Genomic DNA, 22,160 nt, shown 5'->3' on the forward strand with positions numbered 1-22,160 from the left:
GAGGTCCAACCTAGTAGAAGTCTTTTGTTTCATGTTACTACAACTTTTAATAGCAGTGAATTGTGCAGCTAACAAAGGGCGATGAGCATAAAAACTCTGCTTCAATTAAAAAGATTGAGGTTTTATTAATGTGTTATAATCACACCAAAGAAAGAGGTAAGCAACTCCCAATGCACAGAACAAGCTGGCAATAGAAGGGAAATATACCCTTCATATGGCAATGAGTGACCGAAGAGTCATGCACGCTAAAACAAGAGGTGGAAGTGTACAGTGTATATCAATGGCTCATTGGCTTTCAGTGTCAAGGAATACAGATCACAAGGGAAATCCTAGATCTATTGACTCCAAGAACAAAAATCTTATGCATTTCAGAGGTCAGTTTTCACCCCAACTCTCTACCATTTGCAGTCTGCTAGGTCTCACATTCTAGCCTTTGCAAGACAGACAGACCATAACCCATACAAGACCAGTCTTTTGATGAGTTGGGTGAGACAAAAGCATAGACTTCAAAACATATTCTATACAAACTAGCACAGAGCACTTGAGAATGCATTTACCACGAGGCATAGTGCATTCTGAGAAAGAAAATTTATGAAGTGTTCTTCCTGCAACTGCAATAACCTTCAACAATTTTCTGCTCTTTACACTAAAAAGAATCAGACAGGACAGAAAAATCAATTGTGGTTCTCCACTCCGTGACAATTCAGTTTATGAGTTAAAGTTGAACCCAGTGCTGTGCAGAACCCATGACAGAACACTCATTTCAGTAAGATTTATGCTGCTGTCCTGGAGCAGCAACAAACATGAACTGCATCCACGCTGCAAGTCAGCCGCACTCCGCGGTGTGCTGTAGTCCCAGCCCCTAGATCACCCAGGCTGGAGGGTGCAACACAGTACTACTGACTTTCTCCCTGTTGCAAAGCAGGCAGGCAATGGGTGCACACCCACATCTCATCCTCTTACCTGCAGGACCTAGCCCACCTGCAGAGCAGACTCACAACCTGGGAACAATGCTCAGATCCCTGTGGTGTACACACAGCTAATCTCAGACCACATTTTCCTCCCAGTACTGCAGACAAGCAAAAGCAGCTACATGCTACACAAGAATTAAGGTCTCTAGTTAGCCTTGAAGGACTGAAAGGGAGATGAAATTTGAGTGCAGTGCAGATGTCCTGTTAAGTTCAGAGGTTAACACTCTCAAGTCCTCACTTAAGAAATAGGAACACTTTGACATCAAGCATGCAGCTTTTCCCTCTTCAGCTTCTTTTTTCCCCCCATCAGATGATACAGATTATGTCATCATATTTTAGGGATAAGATGGGACGTTTACTTTGATTTCTGAAGGAAACTTCTCTAAGAATAGAGAAAAGAAAAAGAACACCTTCTCTACATCTACATAATAAAACCTCATACATTTAGCCCTTCTTCCCCCTTTCTAAGAGTAACTCAACTTTTAAGTGTGATACAACAAGCACAGGGAATTTTAAGATTGATTTTACATTCTCAAAAACTTCTTGAAAACCTAGACTGTGTTGAAAAGCTAGACAGCTCTGAGCTGCAAGTGAGCTCTGTCAGTTTTGGTCCCTGGTTTCATGAATAGGACTGCTGGAGAGATTCAGCACAGTCTTTATTAAGTATGAGAGGGAAAGAGCAATTATTTGAGCATCTAACCATTTGGTGTAGCTAGTCACTAGTACTACATATAAGCCAGTCAGCCACCACTGTTTTCTCAGTTCAATCTTTTACATCCAGATTTCCCTAAGTGAGACTAATGGTCTTAGTTAAACAAAACAAATAACTTTGTCAGTAAGTTTGTAGGATGTTCTCAACAGTGATGTAAAATGGAAAAAACAGTGGAGTCAACAAGCCAACATGTACTTACTGTTACCAAATAGCACACAACACTGGATCAGAATGTTACTAGTGTTCTTGAATCTGTTTTCAAGAGCATCTGGTTAGGTAACTCCCATGTCACATATGGCAGCACTAAGAAAGCTTTGCCAGCCATAGAAGCATCTAGTGAGAAAGATGATTTCAGCAAGTGTTGCTTGTGAACTGCAATTCACACATCAGCCACCTGCATTTTACCAGTGGTCATACAGGCACAACACTACAGCTTCTCCTTCAACTTGTCTATGACCTTACAGCCATCTTATATAACTTCATGTCCCTAATTGTATTTGTAGAACAGAGCTACTTTTATCTAGGACTGAAGTTATAATACATTATAGGTTATGTGAACACACCTTTCTACATAAGGTAGTGTAATTTTCACTTTCTAGTTTGGTGCTTCTCATGCCAAGTAGAAAGGACTCTATTCCCAAATTTATTGAAGCTACAGATCTATTGACTGCCTACTGTGAATGGGGTTCCAGCTTCAGTTTCACAACACAGGAACAGCCTTCAATACCTTTATACATTCTTTAAACACTTGAGCAGTGAGCGCCAGCATCTAAGGTATTTAGTGCTGGCTGTTAGTAACACAAGACTACATTGCAGAAAAGCATCACAGCAAGGCTGAAAACACCAGTTCACTTAGTATAGTCAAGTCCCTGCTTCTCAGAAAGCATGAGATACCCACACTCAAGGTCAAGAGTGACAAAACATTTGAAGTGCATTTTCACTTTTATTTCAAAACTTTAGACAAGTTACTTTAGTATATAAATTTGATTTTTTCCTCTTACAGAATATAAAGATAATTCCCTCATTACTTCAGTATAAAGTGTTTTACAAGCTTGAAGACAATTGCATAAGTGTATCTCACAGGGTATCAGAAATAAAGCAGTCTTTCTACAGAAGTTCAGACAGATGACTACCTCAGAAACAGCGCAGCAGTTTAGTCAAATACAAGTGAACACGTGACACTACAACTGTGCAAGTTCAAGTAAGGCCAAGTCAGTAAACATTGTTAAGTCATTGCAAATAAGAGTGGAAAGGTTTGTGAAACATTGCAAGGGGTGGATGGTCTCATAATATAATACTCTTAAATCAAGGATTCAGAGGGATTTACCTAGAAGACAAGTGAGTTCTTCAATGCTATAAAGCATATGCAAAGACCAAGCAGTGTACTGATGTTAGTGGAGACTTTGTGCCTGTTTATCCTCAGCATGCTAAGACAAACTACAACCTCTTAAAACCAAGCATAAAGGAGCACTAATGTTTGAGAAGACAGTTTCAGAACTCAAGTATGTCTTATTTTGGATGGTGTATAGTTTTTGTCTATTACTTCATCTTGTAAGAACATGTGAAGACAGCGCTCGTTCTGTGCCAGTGGGTGGCCTGCAACCCTGGAGAGGAAAAAACATGCATTAGTGCTAAAAAAAAAAAAAGAGTCAAGTCTACATGCAGCTAGCCAGCAGAGCAAGGTTTTATACCAATAACCCATGGTTCTGCACTTCGGCATAGATCCCATTCCAGTTGACTGTTGGTGACTAGAATGATGTTTGGCAGCAAGATCTGTCATCCTCCCCCAGATGAAATTAGTCCATAGGAAACCTGAGCTACCTCTGATCATCTGGAAGCATGATGTCATCCATCACCTGCAACTGACAGGACTATCAAAGTGTCCATCCCAGCATTAGGAAATCTAGAGTTAAGCAAACCAAGCATATTTTTACAGGTCTTGATGCCTTTGACACAGGACACCCTTCCAAAGGCTGCTTAACCCCTGAGTTCTCAGTTTAATTCCACAGCAGTTAGCCCAGGCAGTTAAAGACTTATTCATTCCACCAGGGGGTGTGAAGGTCTTCTGGAAGCTGACACTAAAGAGCAGTGACATACCATGGTCACCATTCCTAGCATCTACAAGCAGCACTGATGCACAGCCAGAGGGTACTGGCCATTCTGTTAATTGCAGATGTCTTTACATATGAAACATAGGAGACAGAGCTTGTCTGCTCTAGAAGAGACTTTGATTTAGTTTTGTTCCACATATAGGCTGAGCCACCATCCTTTTAAAACTCAATTTCAGATTCTCTATTGTTAAGACACTCCCAAGCTTGGCAGAAAGCCACAACGTATTGCATTTAAATCCTTAAAATATCATGCAGCCTTTTGGTAAAAATCCAAGAGAACCAGAATCCCTGGAAGCTAATCACGTACAGATATGAAAACCTAAAGCAGCATGGTTTGAAAAGTGTTATGTCCAATTTGGTCAAGACAGGCTTCTTCCTTTAAAAGTTCCCCCATCCTCCCCTAGGGCAGCTTATGTCAGCCTTATAGCCTCTATACCTGTCAGAACACTTCGAGTGTAAATGGAAGTTACCTAGCTGAACATGTGTAATACAGTCAAATCCAGTGGTTCAGCATCAGTACTTTCAAACACTTTTGTGCATCTTCTCCAAATGTATCCATTAGTGCTTATTTCACCACAGGACAGACCCACTTGTCATTGAGAGTTTACTTTAATGATAATGCTGAGTTCTCCTATTCAGCACTGTTTATTTCAAGTGCAGTCATAAAACCTATCATCTTGGCAAGTTCTAGTAAATGGACAGTTTCAAACACTAGTTAACAACAAAAACAGTCTAGGATAACTAGTTTGAGTTTCTTACCCCCATCAGACTGAAGTTGCTGGCCTTGAACTTCAAGAGAAACATATGCAGGACAAGATGAGGCAGCAGCATATTCCTTCTCCCTTTCAGGAAAGCTTGCAAATTGGTGGCTGAACTCCAAGACTACATCTGATCTCTCTGACTCAGCTCTTGGTTTCACTGAGAATACCTCACTCTGCATTGACTTTTCCTCAATATTCTTCACTAAGGTGACCCTTACACATAGCAGCTGCTACTTCAAGAATTTTCATGTATCCCAAAGGCAGGTTCAGGCAGACAAGAATACTGCAACATAAGTGACCCCTGTGAATGTCACTCTAGGTAATGTTGATGGTGGGGCCAGCAAGTCAGCTCTCCTGAGCCAGCTTAAGTAAGCCACACTGCTGTGTAAGCTTCTCAACAATATCAATCTTAACACTCCTGGTTATCAAGAGCTCACTTCAGTGCACCAAGATCTTTTTTGGATACTGTGATATTGATTATCCGAGGGACTGTTCTCTAGTTCTAGAAGCAAAGACCAGCTTTGAGAATGCAGTAATGTGAATGTATTGTGCAAATTACCTTCAGGTCTAAGCTCAACAGTACTCAAAATACTTGGTAGAAGCCTTAAAGCTTCTACCTGATTCAAAACTTAAATTAGTAATACCTGTTTGATGAGTTGGTTATGCCATTAGAATAAATTGATGAGGTTGAACAACTAGTTGTGTCTGAGGAGCCTTGTTCCAGCTGTATTCAAGTCTGCCACTACATCAATATCTACATTAACAGTCTGCTTTTATGTTTCAAAGGAGGAAAATTTGACCAAGAAGTTTTACACTTCCACAAGATCAACATATTATTGCTATAGGACTGAACAAGTGATATTAGTAAACTGGCCACTCTGTCAGTTATACTGAATTTTTCAGAGACTCCAGTTAAGATGACTGTTTCACTATCAGCTGCTTCAGAACATACAGCCCCCTTCCCCCACATATTACTTGACTCAGCACACAAAACTTTCAGTAAGTGCACATCTTCTGCATTTATGTAGAGTCCCAAGCCTGCACAGATAAAAGTTGTACTTTACAGTCATGAATGCCTTGACTGTACAGCCTTAAAAAAACCCACTTCCCATCTTACCATAAGCACATCTACCTTCATGTAGTGTAAACGCAAAGCTAAATGTTTTGGAAATTCATTCCACTTGTCTTGGAACAGAGGAAAGAGCAGTCAAGCATTTTACCTGCTCAGAACCATTAACAATACCTCTAAACTGAGCTAACAAACAACTATACAAAGAAAAACTTAAGAGATTTTATATAGTCACACACATATAGTCAAGAACAGATAGCTTTAGTAAGCTAGTCACTTGCGACTCCAAGACACATGCCTGAAATGACTAACAATAACTGATGAGCAGATTCTGGTAAGTTCTGGCTTAACTCACAGACATCCTCTGTCCCTGTTAAACAGCATTACTATTGAACAAGATTAGAATGCTAGGGGAACTGACAAGCTTGAACTTTTAAAAGGAGCAGCCCCAAATCTAGTTGGTCTGAACAGTGCTGGCTCTACAGACCAGAGCAGCTGGTTAACTGACAATATTCCTTCTTACCCACCATTTAGACAGACATTATTGAAGATACTAAAGTAGCTCTTTAGGTCAATATACAAAGAGTGGTTAGTGGGGTCAGATGGTAGAAAGAGAATTGTAAGATTTTGTTACTACAATTTCTGCTTACTGTTTGAAAGGTAGTGACAAAACCCAAAGTGTCTATTTCAAACTATATATGTGCATACCTCAGGTAGTGTTTTTACATCTTCAGAAAGATTCTCATGATTAGAGAAAACATGCATCATTACACAAGCTGATAATATCTCCCATCTGCAATCAAAGTAAACTGCTGTAAGCCCACTGTAAGCTCCATTGTTCACCCAGAGGAGGTTACCTTTTCAGAAATGAAAAAGTAGAACTATTTTGAACACTATAATTTTAGTAGTATTTTGCATAAATTATCACCACCAACAACATTCATTTCAGTTGTTCAGGTAGGCATTAAGATATCCAAACTAAACACTGGGGGAGCAGTGTTAGTACGTTCTACTGCAGGATTATGTGAAAGTCATTATTTTGAACCTAATGCAGCTACCATAGTTAGAGGGTTAGTAGCTTTAATTCGGTTTTCCAGAGCCGAGTTATGGGTTTGTCTTCAGATAACTAGACCCAACACTTACTTGTTTATGAATTGTTCAAGAGCCTGCTTCCTTTCCTCTATAAAGGAATCATCAAATATGCCATCATCTCCTCGGAAGGGGAGCTGACGGAGAAGAGCTTTTCCTGGTAGAGGTGGTACCACAACCTGAAAGATTTAGAAAAGTGTCCTTAAGGGCAGCCTGTAAGCAAGTTGATACATGTCCTGTGCCACCTAGAGGACCCAGCTCAATCACATCTCTAGTGAAGTAATAAACATGACCAGAGGAGAACAGTATCTGCCCACAGAGGTAAACCAACTAGAAGTAGTTTAACTCAAAACCATTAAACAGCCTCTAGCATTGTATAACTGGGCCTTGCTGAAGGGCTGACACAGTGGTTTAGTTTTGGACATTTTCAACCACAATATCTGCTCTATATGATATATATGCTTTATAATATAATGATAACATTTCAGCATCACTACTCTTTATGTCTATGAAGACTTTACCTTTCATTTTACCCACCTTGCTTTCCCTTTCTAGTTCATTCCTTAGCCATTCAAAGTCACTGTATCTTCTTCTGACTGTAGATTCTTTCAATTTGAAGATTGGTAGATTTGTCTGAAAACAAGAACATATTGATTAGGCAAATTAGAAGTTTTGATAAGCAGAAGCAAGAAACAAACTGTTAAATTACAAATTAGTTCCACTTAAGCAACAACAGTATTGAGAAACATTCAAGATACAAAGCTTTATTTCTGTAAGCTACACAAGTAAGCTGTGCCTCAAACTGCTTAACAGTGGGCCTTATTTATATGGCATCCTAATTACTGGTATTTTGCCACCATATCACCTAGAAGAATAGCAGATTTGCTGGCCACTTAAGGACATGTTCCTAAGGTTGCACAAGCATCTGTTGTTCTTACTGTCTCAGAAGCTGGATTCCCAAAATATATGTACAAAACTGGAGGAGGAAGAAGGGGAGGGGGCAGAAAAAGTCATCTTATTCCACAGGGTCTTTTTATTGCATTCAAGGGAATGTTTCAGGTACCAGCATAGGACATTAACTAAGCTTCCTGTACTTTTCTGCTACCTGATAAAACAAGGCATCCAACATCTCTAAAAGCAAACCCAGTAAGTCCTACAGCAAATCTATTCAGGACAGATAAAGCTGAAGATTTGATAGTACAGGCTGCCAAGTTTGGAGAGCTCCAAAGAAGTCAACAAGGCTGAGATGCAACACAACAACACAACATTCAGTACAGATTATATTAGACTGTTTTGCGAGAAAGTTAAACCAGGCAGAGCTTGACTAGACAGAACTGTCCTGAACAAGGTTACAAGTCAGCACCCAAATCTAACACCTTTGAAAGAGATATCAGATGGGAGTCAGGCTATAATGCTGCACAAGACTGTGTTAACTACACAAGCCCTCCGATACATGTCCTTACACTAACTTGTGTGAGAGCCAGTACTACTTCTGTTCATTCTCGGGGTGCAGTGTTATCCCATTGTTGTAATCCAACTCACATGTTATATGAAGACCAGATATTGTGAAACCTCTCTCCTAATGACATCCCCAGAATAGAAAGCTCCAAGGCCACAGTATGAAGCTTAGGTGTCATTGAGATGACAAACTAGCTAGCTAGAGTGTTACAAAAATGTCTGTAGGAGTTATGACCTACTAAAAGCAAGAGAGAGTCTGTAATTGCCATACACAGCCAGCAGTAACAGAATAAAGCTTATTGTCATCAGATGGAATATTCACTAACTGTCTTAATATACCTTTAAAGACTCTTGAGGAGTACCCTGGAAGCTGATGGTTACATAGGACTGCAGTTATGCCCAGTTTTCCTGTTGGCAGAAGCACAGTAGTCATTCTCAGCTTGTGCTTTTGTTGGGCTTTTTTTGTTTGGTTCATTGGTTTGGGCTTTTTTCTTTTAAGTTGTAAGCCATCTCAGAATCATAGAATGGTTTGGGTTGGAAGGGACCTTAAAGATCATCTAGTTCCAACTCCCTGCCAGGGGCAGAGACACCTTCTACTAGACCAGGTTGCTCAAAGCCCCGTCCAACCTGGCCTTGAACACTTCCAGGGAGGGGGCAGACGCAACTTCTCTGGGCAATCTGTTCCAGTGCCTCACTACCCTCACAATAAAGAATTTCCTAACATCTAATATAAATCTACCCTCTTTCAGTTTAAAACCATTACCCTTCATCCTATCCCTACACTCCCTGATAAAGAGTCCCTCCCCACCTTTCCTGTAGCCCCCCTTGAAGTACTGGAAGGCTGCTATAAGGTCTCCCTGGAGCCTTCTCTTTTCCAGGCTGAACAACCACAACTCTCTCGGCCTGTCCTCATTGGGGAGGTGCTCCAGCCCCCTCATCTTCATGGCCCTCCTGTGGAGTCACTCCATCAGGTCCATGTCCTTCTTGTATTGGGAGACCCAGAGCTGGACACAGAACTCCAGATGGGGTCTCACAAGGGTGAAGTAGATGGGGAGAATCACCTCCCTCAGCCTGCTGACCACATTTTTCTTTATGCAGCCCAGGACACAGTTGGCTTTCTGGGCTGTGAGCACACATTTCTGGCTCAGTCAGTATTCCATCCACTACTACTCCCAAGTCCTTCTCCCCAGGGCTGCTCTCAATCCACTCATTGCCCAGCCTGTATTTCTGCTTGGGATTGCCTTGACCTGTGTGCAGGACCTTGCACTTGGCCTTGTTGAACTTCATGAGGTTTGCACAGGCCCACCTCTCAAGCCTGTAAAGGTCCCTCTGGGTGGCATCTCCCTTCCCTCCAGTGTGTTGACCGCACCACACAGCTTGGTGTTGTTGGCAAAGTTGCTGAGTGTGCACCCAATCCCACTGTCCATGTCTCAGTAATTTACAAATTATAAAGTACAAAACAGTATTTTGTTATGAAATCTCTTATTGCTAAATACTTAAAAGTACTCAAGCCCTCCTTCCCAGGTAAAATGATTGTACTAGCAACTACAAGTAAAATTGCACTTAAGACTTATGTCAGAAGTCAGGCTTTATAAACAAACACTCTTGTCTTGAGGATAAGAATACTCTACTCAAGAGTGAATAAAGCTAGGTCCCCTGGAGTGCATGAAGGAGATTCCCAGAAGTACTGGATTATTTTTCTCTGATTTCACAGCTACTGGCTTTTTTAACCAAGTTCAGCCTTCCACATTACAACATCAACTCTTTGTCAGTGTCTCGGGTAAAAAGTCCTTTACAATATTTAACATATAGGCTCTCACCTGCAGAAAATATTCCATTCTCCTCTCAAGTTACTTACAAGAGGGATTAGAACTGAATAAAAGCGGCTAGAAACCAATGAGTTCCCAGGTCTTCAGGAACTCTTTTCATGCTTCTGGGCATAAAGTCTATGAAGTTAATCTCTAAGCAATTTATCAGGCTTACAGGTACAATGTGGGGGTAGAAGTGCCAATTGAGCTCATTTTACCTTCTACATTCCCTTTTGAACTTTTGACATGCTAGCCTAGCTAGCACATTGGAGAAAAGGACAGTTAGAGTACTTCTTTTCCCTTCAAGTTGAAAAAAATCTTCTCCAGTTTTGACCATAAGCTCTAGAAATGTTCAAATTGAATTTAATGGGAGCTTTCTAGCATGCTCTTAAGAGGCTTACAAGTCACAACGTGACAAGTACACAGAAAAGGAAGTGTGTGTCCCCTGTCCCTTGGTCTGGATATGAATTAGAGCTATCTGGTGAGATCAACTTCTAAATCTCACACTTCCTAAAATCCTGAAACAGCAGCAACTCTTTCTTCTAGAAATAGTACTAATAAAGCATCATTCTTTAGATATGCAGCTGTTAGAAAGGATCTATTTTAAAAAAAAGCAATCTGAGAACCCTGTTTTATACTGGTTAATCTATTTACAACTTAGATCCCTATTTTTATATATTCGCATCTGAAGTTACTGTACATGCCTTTCTTGTCCTGGTTTCAGCTGGGATAGAGCTATTTTTTTCTTCTTAGTAGCTCAAATAGTGCTGTGTTTTAGATTCAGTATGGGATTTGGTATGAGAAGAATGTTAATATTACTGATGTTTTCAGTTGTTGCTAAGAAATCAAGGACTTTTCAACTTCTCATGTCCTGCTAGAGTGCAGGCACACAAGAAGCTAGGAGGGAACACAGAGCAACAGACTCAAGCTGGTCAATGGAATATTCCATATCATACAACATAATGATTAATATATAGATGAGGGTTGACTGGAAAGTTTCCTCTCACTTCTGGGATTGCAGTTTTGGGATCTTCTCTCCTCTAGGATCACTAGCCAGGAATGGGCTGGGCATCAACAAGTGGTAAGCATACACATTGTGCATTGCTTGTTTATATCATTAAAATAATAATGATTATCATAATATTTCATTTAAATTGTCTACCTCAACCTATGAGACTCCCCTTTCCCCCTCCAATTCTCCCATCCATTCCCTGAGGCAGGGGAAGGTGAGCAAGTAGTTGCATGGTGTTTGGCTGCTGGCCAGGCTTAAACCACAGCACTCATTATTACCCTGAGTAGACCACTTTCCTTCAGTTAATAGGGGTTTCTGCATGTCCTACTACCTCCATCTACTGTGGATAGATGTTTTTTATTAAGCAAGTCAGACAGCTACTGAAGCATTGGCTATCATTGGGCAAGAATTTGGCAGAAGGAGACAACCCAAAGGTGTCAACAGAAGCTTTCAATTTCTATTGAAGTGTCAACTTCAAGACCATACAGCATATCAAAGAAGTTATTATTATGTTGGGAGTGATCCTTGTTTAATCACTGAGGTGCCAGTAGCTATTCTGAACACTTAGTGCTGTGTTTGCCTACTAGAACAGAGATGAGTAAGGCACAAAACCTGAAGTCAGCCTTGTTTAATTTTTAAACATTTCTTCCCATGCTCATTCAGCATTATAGTGTCAGCTTCCTGACCTGCTGATCTGCAAAGTCTACTGTCATGAAACTCACGACCCAGTTTGTCACAGCCAATGGAGCATAGCTCATTCCTCTGATAGATTCAGCATGATTACTGCCGTAATTGTTTCTTCTGCATTATAATATTTAGTCTTATTTATATCAAAAACATTTTCAATAACTTCCTAATCCAAAATCATGCCTCTTAGCAGTTTGAATGCAAGCCCTCAGCCAGAAAGGATTATGCATTACACAAGACATTAGACAACCAAAAGTCACTAGTCAGACTTGCAGATACAGAATTATTCCAGAAGGATGAATAAACCACGTCTGCACAAATTCCACATAGCCCCAAATCCTAAACATAGGAAGATGCTAAGACAAGACAGATTCTGACTAGTATCGCTTCTCTATCAGACTATATGTAGACACACATTAGGCTTTCTCTGGCTACTGTCAAACAGAGTCTGTATTCTGCTGGGTGAGTTAATGGCTGAGCCAGTACACTGGAACAGTGACAGAACTGGTACCAAGTTAAGTTACATAGTTAAACAGCAGATGACAAACCCAGACCCTTAAGTCACTCCTGCATTCCTCCACTCAGATGCCAAACAGGTTTCTACAGTCATTTGGCTAGTGGTTCAACAAACTGGTAACGGGAAGCAGTGGTTGCCTGCTAATACATTTCAGGGCAAAACCTGTATCCAGGGTGAGCGTGTTTCTTCAGCTACATTTATGTTATAACAACATATTCAAACTACAAGTCCAACTCCAAGTTCAGGAGGTTCCCCATTCGCCTCAGCAGCAAATGACAGTCTTAAGACGGTAGTTTGGATAACCAGGTAACAGTCTTCTAGCTGTTACTACAGTCAATCCCTGAGCTATACCCAGTTAGAAGGTCAAAAATTGTTCATGTATAAAAGCAAGGAGACTTTCACTGGCAGAATGCAAGTAGTTTGAGTACTAGTCAATACTGTCCATTCAGCTTCAGATACACAGCCCTCCAATGCAGCCTGGTATACAAGTTACCTTAAATGCAGGAGGAAAACCAGAGTACTTTATTTTAAATACATTTCTAAGTAATTTTAACAGTTCTGTATCTAGACCAGATTAATTTATCTAGTGAGTGAATAAAGCCTTGCGAATAGCCAGACTTGCTCCTACAAATTTGTTTGCAGGTATAAACTGAATGCAAATAGTAGCTGGGTTACTTCAAAGAGCACACTAACACTCCACAAGATTGACTCTGAATGTCACTGCAGCCCAGTCCACCCCCACAACTGCAGAAACTCCACAGCTGTAGTTGCCTGGGATAGTTTGAGGTAGATTTGATTCATTTCCTCATCTGTCAATGTAGCACTCAGCAGCAGCACTGCAATGCCCATGTCTCCCACTTCTAACTGACTGAGAATAAAGCTGCACTGTTGCCATAGCACCTACTTCGATGTTGTCATTTCAAGTAGGTTATGGTAGCCTTGATACAACTCTATTTCCATTAAAATAGAGTGAAAGAAAGCACTCATCTCACTTTTGATAGAAGTTTGTGGCCTTGACTCTTAGAAGCTAAATTCAAGCTTCTTACTACCTTTTCATACAAGCTGTAATCTTTGTCAAGAGACTACACCCTTTGGCTACATTTACAGTCAGCCAATGGAAGCTCTGGGGTATTACAGTAAGTAGCATTCAGGGTGGATAAAAAAGTATTACAGTTTTCTTAATGCAAGAGCCTGCTGTCCTTTAGTACAAGAAATTGGCTCCAGCAGTCCACTGTTATTGCATAAACCTTGCCAGTGGTTTGTTTCCTTCCCGACTTAAGCAGCTACCTCCCTATTTCCTACAATTATAAAAAGCAAGAAGGCAAACATGCTCTAAATTTCAGTTGCCAGAAGTTTAGATTTTTTTTCCTGTGTACTTTACTGAAGGAAAACAAAAACCTCTTTCCCCACTGCAAAAGGTAAGATTAGAGGTTGCTATTTTTCTAAGTTTCAGTCCTCTTGATCAAAGCAAAGCTCCTCTTTTATCACTTGGTATCCAGATCTACTCGAAGATACATTACATGCAGAAATTATCTAAAGTTAATAGAACACTGAAAAAGCTGATCATATGTACACACCCAAGCTTTAAACAATGCTGACTTCAGCTGTACCAACTATAGAGCTTCCCACTTCAGAGTACTGAGACATGGAGCCAGGATGTTTTTCATCTTAAAGACTAAGGCAGTGAAATCCTAACAGCAACACAACAACAAAGACTATCAGTCTTTAGCCAAGAGTTCACCTTTATCAAGTCCAATGCCTTGATCCCAGAGCTGCTCTACGAAAATTAGTGTAGGGATGTCTGGGTTTTTTGCCAAGCAGCATGTATCATCATCTAAACAAGTTCACCAGCATCATGAACAGCTGAATTAGTGTGCCATGGTCAAAAGGCTCAAAGTAGGGTAAGCCTACAAAAACAGATTGTTTAGTGATTCTTTATTCTTCAGGTTTCATGCTCAGAAACCAAAGGTAAAAACAGGAGCCCACTTTAAGGGCACATTCAGGCAAAGGTTTTTACAACACACAGACAGAATTAGTAACTCTAGATAATTATTTCATAGTTACCAAGCCAAAGCCTCCTTTGAAACACCAAATAATTCTTGTGAGAAGGGATTGTTACTTTTACACAATTGCAAGGTATAACTGCCATATGCTCTGGTTTGGCCTACTGCAATGTTACCATTCACTCCTCATTGAGAATGACCGAAGAGGGATCACATTAAGTTGATGCTCTAGCATCATTAGCTGACATCTACCAGCTATGGTCAAATGGGGCCAACAAAATTTCAGTGAATTGCTGCAATGGATAGGTTTTAATCAGGAACAAAAGTTTTAATGGGCTTTGCAAGCTAGAAACAGTCCAGTATCCTTACAATACACAAACATGCAAGAAAGAAGACAAATAGCTAGTATAGAAGTGTACGAAGTAGCAAAAAATTATCTTCAGATTTCCAGTTTTATTAGAACAGCAACATCCACATTCTTAAGTAGCTGCCTAACAGCTGCAGAAAGGCTGACAGTGCCTGTTCATTAATTTGTAGCTTAGGCCCATAGAAATAGTCTCTGAAGCTTTATTGCCAGGTATAGAGGTGGCTTTAAACCACTTAAGATAAAGCTTCATTTTCTTCTGGATTTTAGAGTAAAGCTGCTATACACTAGTTTATAGTCAAACTTTCAACACTGGCTTTCTGGCCAACACAAACTATACTGTCACATGCCCCAGAAGATCATCCCATGACAGAAGTTTTCAGCTGGATTTTAAAGAAATAGCCACAGAAGGAATACATTCATGGACCTGTCTTCATTTGGTAAAATATTTGGATTTTATACTTTGACCAGAAGGTTAGGGCTTCTCCATCCTTCTCACATCAAAAAAGTTACAGCAGCTACAACAACTTCAGATGCTTCACTTAGTGCTTGCTATAGCTTCATAGGGCATTCAAGATTACATACTTGCTAAAACAGCCTCCAGTAGTGCAACTGGCATTGTGTTACCAAGTGAAAAAACTTTAAAGAATAGTTTCCCTACACTTATAAGCTCATAAATCTACACTGCATTATTTATTTGCCCATATGAAAAACAGAGACCTGATTGCTCTGAAGTTCAAGCTGACACTTTTTTGGCAAAACATCTAAAAATAAAGATGTATCAAAATACTCTGGCATCACATGCCTACCTGGATCACAGCCATTTGTCCTACAAAGATTAGTCATTGTTCCATTTGATTTGGTCTGTTCAGCACTGTATTAGAGTGAACTCTTAATACATGACAATGAAGGCCTGCATTGTATGCGCAAAAATAAAAGGAGTCCAGGTCACCAGCTAAACTAATATACTACTAAGAAACACTATTCAGACTTGGTTACTTTATTTACACAGTAACAGACCCCAACACCAACCTAGTTTGGTACCTTTGGACTAGGCTCTTGAACCTAGTTTAATCAAAACCCTTTACAGAAAAATTGGCAGCTCAGAGCAAATATATGTAATAAAATCTGTAAATCTACTCCCCTTCGGAAGTTTCTTTCATGCAAGCCATTCCACTTCTGTCTCCCTAGTCAATGTCCTGTGAAGTTCTTAGCCTTCCAGATGTCCTTTTCTGAATTATTGATCAATGGAACAGTTAATGTTTGTAAAGGTGCAGTGCCTGGGTTGTTGAACAGAAAAACAAAGTCACCTGAATCAGTAAATTTTTATTCTTTGAAGAGGAGTCTAAAAATATCTAACTGGTAGCAATGTCTAGAATAGGCTATTAGAAGACCAATTAACCACAGTTAGAGCATACTTGCAGTGTGATGCAAGATTTGCAGTAGTAGAGAAATAGGGAATTAATGCTGATTATGCATCCCTAAACACATCCACACTGAGTCAGTGTTTAGTCATTACTCCACCACAAGCTTTACTGGACTAGGAAACTGAACAATGCTGAAGTCAACTATGTGTACCAGCAGATTTGATCCTTCTCATGGTGGGAGAAGAGTCTGCAACTTCAAACCCTGCCAAACACACGAAGGACAGGAAATTTGGTACTGTTGAAGGACAGAACATTTCCAAGACACATTCACCTGATCAAGAGTGCCACTTTGCAAAACCATAGCATAAGACAAATGCTTTCTGGGCAAGTTATACTTTCCATTCATTTACCATCTTACTCTGACGTGATCACAGAAGTCAGACTCAAATCAGTCACTCAAGTCAGACTACTATAAATATGCTGAAATGCAAATACTGTATCCAAGCTAGGTTTTGAAAAAAATGGATTAAAATGAGAACAAACTTTCAAGAACAGCTGACGTTTAGCAGGACTTTGATATACTTCCCCAATCCTTTGAAACAGATACTATTCTTAACACTGCAGGCACTTCACAGCCTGTGTCATTTCCTTCCCCACACTGGGCCTACGTAGTCAAGCACCTCTCCTTAGGTCTACAGAAGAAGTCTTTCTGCAGAAGATATGGGAAAGGTGACTGCTGCCTTCAAGAGCACTGGCACCACCCAAGTGATGCATTTCACAACATCTGGAAGCACAGCAGCAAGGCGTTACCTTTCTATACCACAAGACAAGCCACTGAGCTGTGGAACCTTGAGAAGCTAAGGTGTGCCTTAGTGCTGAATTTCATCATACTGATTAGAGGCAACAAGCCATTCAACATTAAAAAACAGAATTCAGAAGACAAAGGCTTTTTGTTAAACTTCGGTTTGACGAAAAATAATTCTTTAACTACTTGGACTAGTAGCTCCTGTATCTGGTATTTTATTTTAGTTTTAACTGTCAGTTTGAATATTAATGACTTCTCTGCAAGTTTTCACTAACCATAAACAGATAATTTAACCTTTTACTCTAGGTGGCAAACCCAACTAAAACAGGCAGGATAGAAGTCACTTTTACTTCTACAGGAACAGTAATAGATTAAATAGTGTTAACAAAGGGATATTTTCCCAAATGTAGCAAGTTCTTGTGTATCTCTAAACTTTGTTGACAGTATTCTAACCAACATGCTTATCTCCTATGGCACTGCTTTTGCAGCAGGTGTATGGCTCAGAAGCGTGTCACCAATTGCTGGGATCAAAGTTAGCTTGTAAAGCTTAAGTCTTGCCTCCTTAAAGGATTTAGCAACTGAAGCTGTTGCACAGAATCTATTTGTGCAAAGATGTTCCTGGTGACGCACTTACCAGGAAAACCATTTGTCTCAAATACAGTAGAAGTTTAACGATACCTGGAACTGGATTGAGACCTGCAGACATGCTGCAGGATAGTAATATGACAACTGTCATTTATTCTACATTTGCTTCCTGGAATTCAGAGAGAGGACTGGCTTACAGCCCATAAATAGTAAGAGGTATTCACATGCCCTTGTTGAAGAGTGTTGACATTGCACAAGGCCACCCTGAAAAAGCATAACAAGTAGAAGAGAACCACCACCCCTCTGGCAGTAGCTCCTAAGTGAACAGCTAGTAGAGACTCCCAAGAAACAGCATATGGCATGCAAGGATATTTACACTGAGAACTTAACTGTTGGTTCACACTTTTCCTCAAGAGGTAAGGGCAGTGAAGCAGTTTGTTGTATTACTTTAGCAGGCACCCTAGTTGATTATGTTAGTTTTAATCACAGCACAGTTGCCATACTGTGAGCATCTAGATACCTCTAGATGAGATGACTACTTGATCAAGTTTTATTTTGCTAGAAAAAGCACTTGGAGCTTTATACCCTACTGTGCTGTTCTCCTTTTTAGCCTACCCTAAGCCTTCACAAAAAGAATACCTTATAATGGTACAAACTCACTTCCTAATGCTGCTGATGGAAAGCAAATTCTCAGGTACCTTGTCAAGAACATGACCCACTCAAATTTGCTATTTTAGCACTGCAGGATGGCATCTTCTATCATTTACCACTACTGAACAAGACATTTAACTGTCACTGCCAAGATGCAGTGTAGTAGCATAACCCCACGTTGTATGCCTTATACTGGTTGCTACAGTGAAAAGCTTCCTGTCATCACCTTGTCCAGTTTGCCAAGAACAGAATGTTATTTAATGCAAAGTTCAGGCTCAGAAAGTCAATACTTTGGCCAACTGGCCATCTGTGAAGTAAGCTGCCCCACTGGAAGTGCTATAGAGGTTGTATCTGCAGCACTCTGAGAGCTTAACTGCTTGTGAAAGTATCATGCATTTACCACAACACACAGCCAACCTACTAGCCTGCCCAGAGACACACACCATGAAAAACCTTCCCAAGTACTGAAACACAACTGACTTGCTTATCCAGTAGTACACTGCTGAGCAGTCTACCCAGAACTTTTGAGCTTCCCATTAGGCTTTCCTACTTCCACCAGAAGTTGATGAGTACAGCAATACGGGAACTAAAGCATGAGGTTGTGCCACTTGTTGCTTTCCAAGTAACAGATATGCTTCAGCTGCAGTACCAATAGAAAGCTTGCCAAAAGAAGCTTTGGGGGAACTCTGCATATTTCACACAAGTACTTTTTGAAAAGATTTTTGTTATCAGACATCAGTTCAGGAGTCTGTTAGCAAGCTGTCTTCCCCCAAAAAAGTTCAAACTTTGAGATTCAGACAAAGCAACAAGGAGAATTACCCTTGGACTGAGTTTGCAAACACCATGACAATGATACAAGTTTAATTGCTTCAACACAAACTTGAATCTCAGTATCCTCTGGCAATGTTTCTGGCTTAGTATGGTCTCCAGTCATAACATGAGGCTATTCAATAGCTTTTACCAGAACTTGACAGCAGTTAAGCCATCCATTTCTGCATCTAATAACATTTTAATGTTGTGTTAGTTGAAGACATAGCTTTCCAGGTATGACCCAGGTAACTCACTCCATCTCCTCAGGTTTGTTCAGCTGCCACTGCTAGGGGAAACTGCACATTAGCTCCTACTTTCTGTGACCACAAGCAGTTGTCAAACCACAGAGGCTAGTCGATAATCGAAGTAGCAGCTTGTCTACTACAAAGCCTACCTTTTAGAAATACAATACCACAGCAATTCAAGTTCGAACTCTCCTCCCATGCTGAAACTTGCATATTAGCAACATGGTCTGTATTCTGCTGAGAAGCAGTTGATACAAGTTTAGACAGTGAACATAATTCTGCATGACTTGTATTACCTGCTCTGTAGCCTTCTAGCATACAGAGACATAAAACTCAATTTTACAGTTCATGATAGCTATGAATGTATACAGCATGGATGCACTACAGGTACAGTAATGTACAAATGGAAAGGAAATGATCATGTATTATAAGAAACAGTCCTGTATACAGGCATACACAGATGCTAGTAAGGAGGATGGAGGAAGCAATGTTTATATAGTAGTTGGACTAAGAGTAAGAATAGAAGATCACTACTATCATAGCATATGCTTGCTGAAAACACTTCTATGTCTTCATTACAACAGGAATCCAGAATTTTCTACCCCTAACAGAACATGGGCTAAGAGTAATCCACCTCAAAAGCTGTTTTTCTGCTTTCCTTCCTGAAGAAATTCAGTTGGGGATTTAAAAAAAATTTTTTTCTAATCTGAGCAAATTTACTCTAATTCTCAAGGCCATATCATGGCTAAGTCCCTTTTGTATCATCTTCCTTGGTTCCAGCAATTCCAAATTCTCAGTCTCATAGAAAAGTCACCAGGAACTTAAGGCACAAACACTTCCCAGCAAGGTAGAGTTACATCTTTCTGCTAAGTGGACAGTTAGTGTCCTGATAAGGGCAGTGTAACACAACACAAGTCATCAAGTTCTAGTTTGTCCTCACACAGAGACCAAACACAGGCTACAATTGTTTCAGTTTATTCTTCCTGCCCTGTGGACACATCCTGAAACATGAGAATAGCGACCGAACATGTCAATTTAGGAGCATCAGAACTAACTAAAGAAGTATCCTCCCTAGTAGCTTTAGCTAAGTGTTGATTTTTTTTAAGTAAAGTTACACTAAGCTGAGAACATAGACCTTTAGTATCATAAAATCCACACAGGATTTCAGTCTTGTCTGAAGAATTCTAGCAACCAAGGCAGCAGCCCGCAGCTCAAGCCTCCCCTGCCATGAAGGCATGTATGTGCACTCCATGATGCCCAATGAAATAGCTCATATTGCAGAGAATGTGTGCAAGGGGTGAATGAGGCTTCTTCCCCCTCTATTACTGCCTGTAGTTACTGACCAGGTTTAATCAGCTGTGACAGAGTAAAGCTGTATGAGGTAGTAGACCCAGACACAAGTTACAATAAAAAGATAAAATTGTAAGAAGTCATCTTTCTCAACCCAACTTATCCCTGACAGAATAGGCTAAGAGGGTGCCGTGCCTCAAGTCCCTACCAGTCACAGTCAAGGGCCATGCCACGGATACTGCATTTTTCTGTCTACTCCTCCAGGCCCTGTTTATGAAACTAGAAAGATCAGGGAACATAGTAATGACTTCACATAGCTTTTCTGAAGCTTAAGACTACTAGCCTTTGGGGCAAGTCAGTGACGACAGCCCTTACAGCTAGGAAGGAGTCTAGCGCTACTAAGAAAAAGTATTTAATTGCACATAGCAAGAAACAGGTCTATTTATTAGGCACTCAGTTTACATTTCAGGTACAAAAGAGGAAGCCCGCCGCCATATACACTCACCCTATCACTTCAGCTAGCTTTGATTAGCACATGTGCCCGCTAGACTTATTTACACATTCTCTACAGGTTTCTGAGGTTGCTAGAGTCCTGAACTTGACCTCCTTCTCGGGACAGATCCACCCATATTACTGTATCTCAGACAGCTAGCTGAGTCTGCCCTCTTTTATTTACTTAGACACAGACAAGCAACTGCTCGCAGTACAGCAACATTTCAGTCTTAACAGCAATTGTGCACAGCAGTGCTGAAAGAGCAGCTGCCCTTTGGTTATCTTCACTGAGATATGTTGTCTCAGCTACCGCTAGACCAGGAGAGTTATCGGCTCCAGTCGCCTGCAGAAACTGGGCCTGCTCTCAGGCCGAGGATGAAGTCCACTGCTGCTCAGCCATCGCCGCCCCACCTGCCGAACCGGCCCTGAAGGACACGGCGGCGGCAGCCCGCCACCGCCGCCCCGGAGACACCCCCACCGCTTACATAAGGGCCGGCCGGAGCCCAACACCGACACACAGGCTCCGCATTCACCTCCTCCCACCTTTGCTCCCGAGGCGCCGGGCCCCGCCGCGGGAGGTGCGGGCACGTTCCCCGCGGAGCTGCCCGCGGGGCGCCCCCGGCCACCAGTCCGGGCCAGGGCGGCGGGGCCGGCCCCTCGGCGAGCAGGAGAGGGGCCGTCTCCAGCGCCCGCCGCCGCCGGGCCGAGCCCTCACCTTGACGCGGATCTCATAGGTGGTGAAGCGGCCGCGGCCCACCCCCACCGTCTGCGGGTTGCCCACGTCGATCTCCAGGAAGTTGCTGGGCGGCCCGTAGGCGTCGTTCAGATTCTGCGGCTTGCTGATCAGCCGCCGGGTGTCCGCGATCGTCTCAGCCATGGCGGAGCGCGGCGGGAGGCGAACGGGTGAGGGAGCAAAGGAGCGAGCACCGAGCGCCGCCGCCCCGCGCCGCCCGCCCTCTTATCGCCCCGCGGCCAGCTGACTGCCCGGCAACGCGCACCCACGCCGCCGCCGCTGGCGGATGCGCCCGCCGCCGCGCGCAAGGCATGCTGGGATTTGTAGGCCTGCGGGGCCGCCCCGCTCGTTCCTCCCGGCGCGGCCGCCCGACCTCCGAACTACGGATCCCGGTGGGCGCGGAGGTGTGTAGCGGCCCGGGGACCGCTCTCTGGGACCCGCCCGCTAGGCGGACGGTGAGACGGGCCCGGCTGGGCAGGGCCGGGCCAGGCGCACGCTGTGGGGCTCGGCCCTCCTCCCGTGGGCTGCGCGGGGGCTCCGCGGGACGGGGGGGATAACTCGGTGCAGGCGCTCCCCGGTGAGGCCGAGGCGGGGGCCTCTGTTGATGCGCTCTCACGAAT

At 42.0% G+C, this 22,160-nt stretch overlaps 1 protein-coding gene across 5 annotated transcripts; it reads right to left on the reverse strand.

The window, feature by feature from the left end:
• Positions 1 to 127: 127 nt before the first annotated feature.
• SNX3 (sorting nexin 3) lies at positions 128 to 21,814 on the reverse strand. 5 transcript variants are annotated; one of them, XM_074896128.1, is made up of 4 exons: positions 21,589 to 21,814; positions 7,251 to 7,346; positions 6,768 to 6,892; positions 128 to 3,287 (listed from the first exon to the last, which is right to left on the reverse strand). In XM_074896128.1, exons 1-4 carry the CDS (start codon positions 21,682 to 21,684, stop codon positions 3,182 to 3,184), a joined length of 423 nt encoding a protein of 140 aa, XP_074752229.1. In that variant the 5' UTR covers positions 21,685 to 21,814; the 3' UTR covers positions 128 to 3,181. The 5 variants fall into 5 exon arrangements, with proteins under 5 accessions (XP_074752229.1, XP_074752228.1, XP_074752230.1 ...); XM_074896127.1 differs by having other exon boundaries at positions 21,529 to 21,814; XM_074896126.1 differs by having other exon boundaries at positions 1,298 to 3,287; positions 21,523 to 21,814.
• Between the last annotated feature and the right edge of the window lie 346 nt (positions 21,815 to 22,160).

The sequence above is a fragment of the Athene noctua genome, chromosome 1 (assembly GCF_965140245.1).
Source record: "Athene noctua chromosome 1, bAthNoc1.hap1.1, whole genome shotgun sequence".
In the NCBI taxonomy this organism is placed as follows: domain Eukaryota; kingdom Metazoa; phylum Chordata; class Aves; order Strigiformes; family Strigidae; genus Athene; species Athene noctua.

Coding starts and splice junctions, on each gene's coding strand:
- SNX3 (XM_074896126.1), bottom strand. CDS start 21,684: ATGGCTGAGACGATCGCGGACACCCGGCGGCTGATCAGCAAGCCGCAG. Junction 7,347..21,522: donor CCTATGAGATCCGCGTCAAG/GTGAGGGCTCGG, acceptor TCTTGTTTTCAG/ACAAATCTACCAATCTTCAA. Junction 3,288..6,767: donor CTTGAACAATTCATAAACAA/GTAAGTGTTGGG, acceptor TTTCCTCTCCAG/GGTTGCAGGCCACCCACTGG.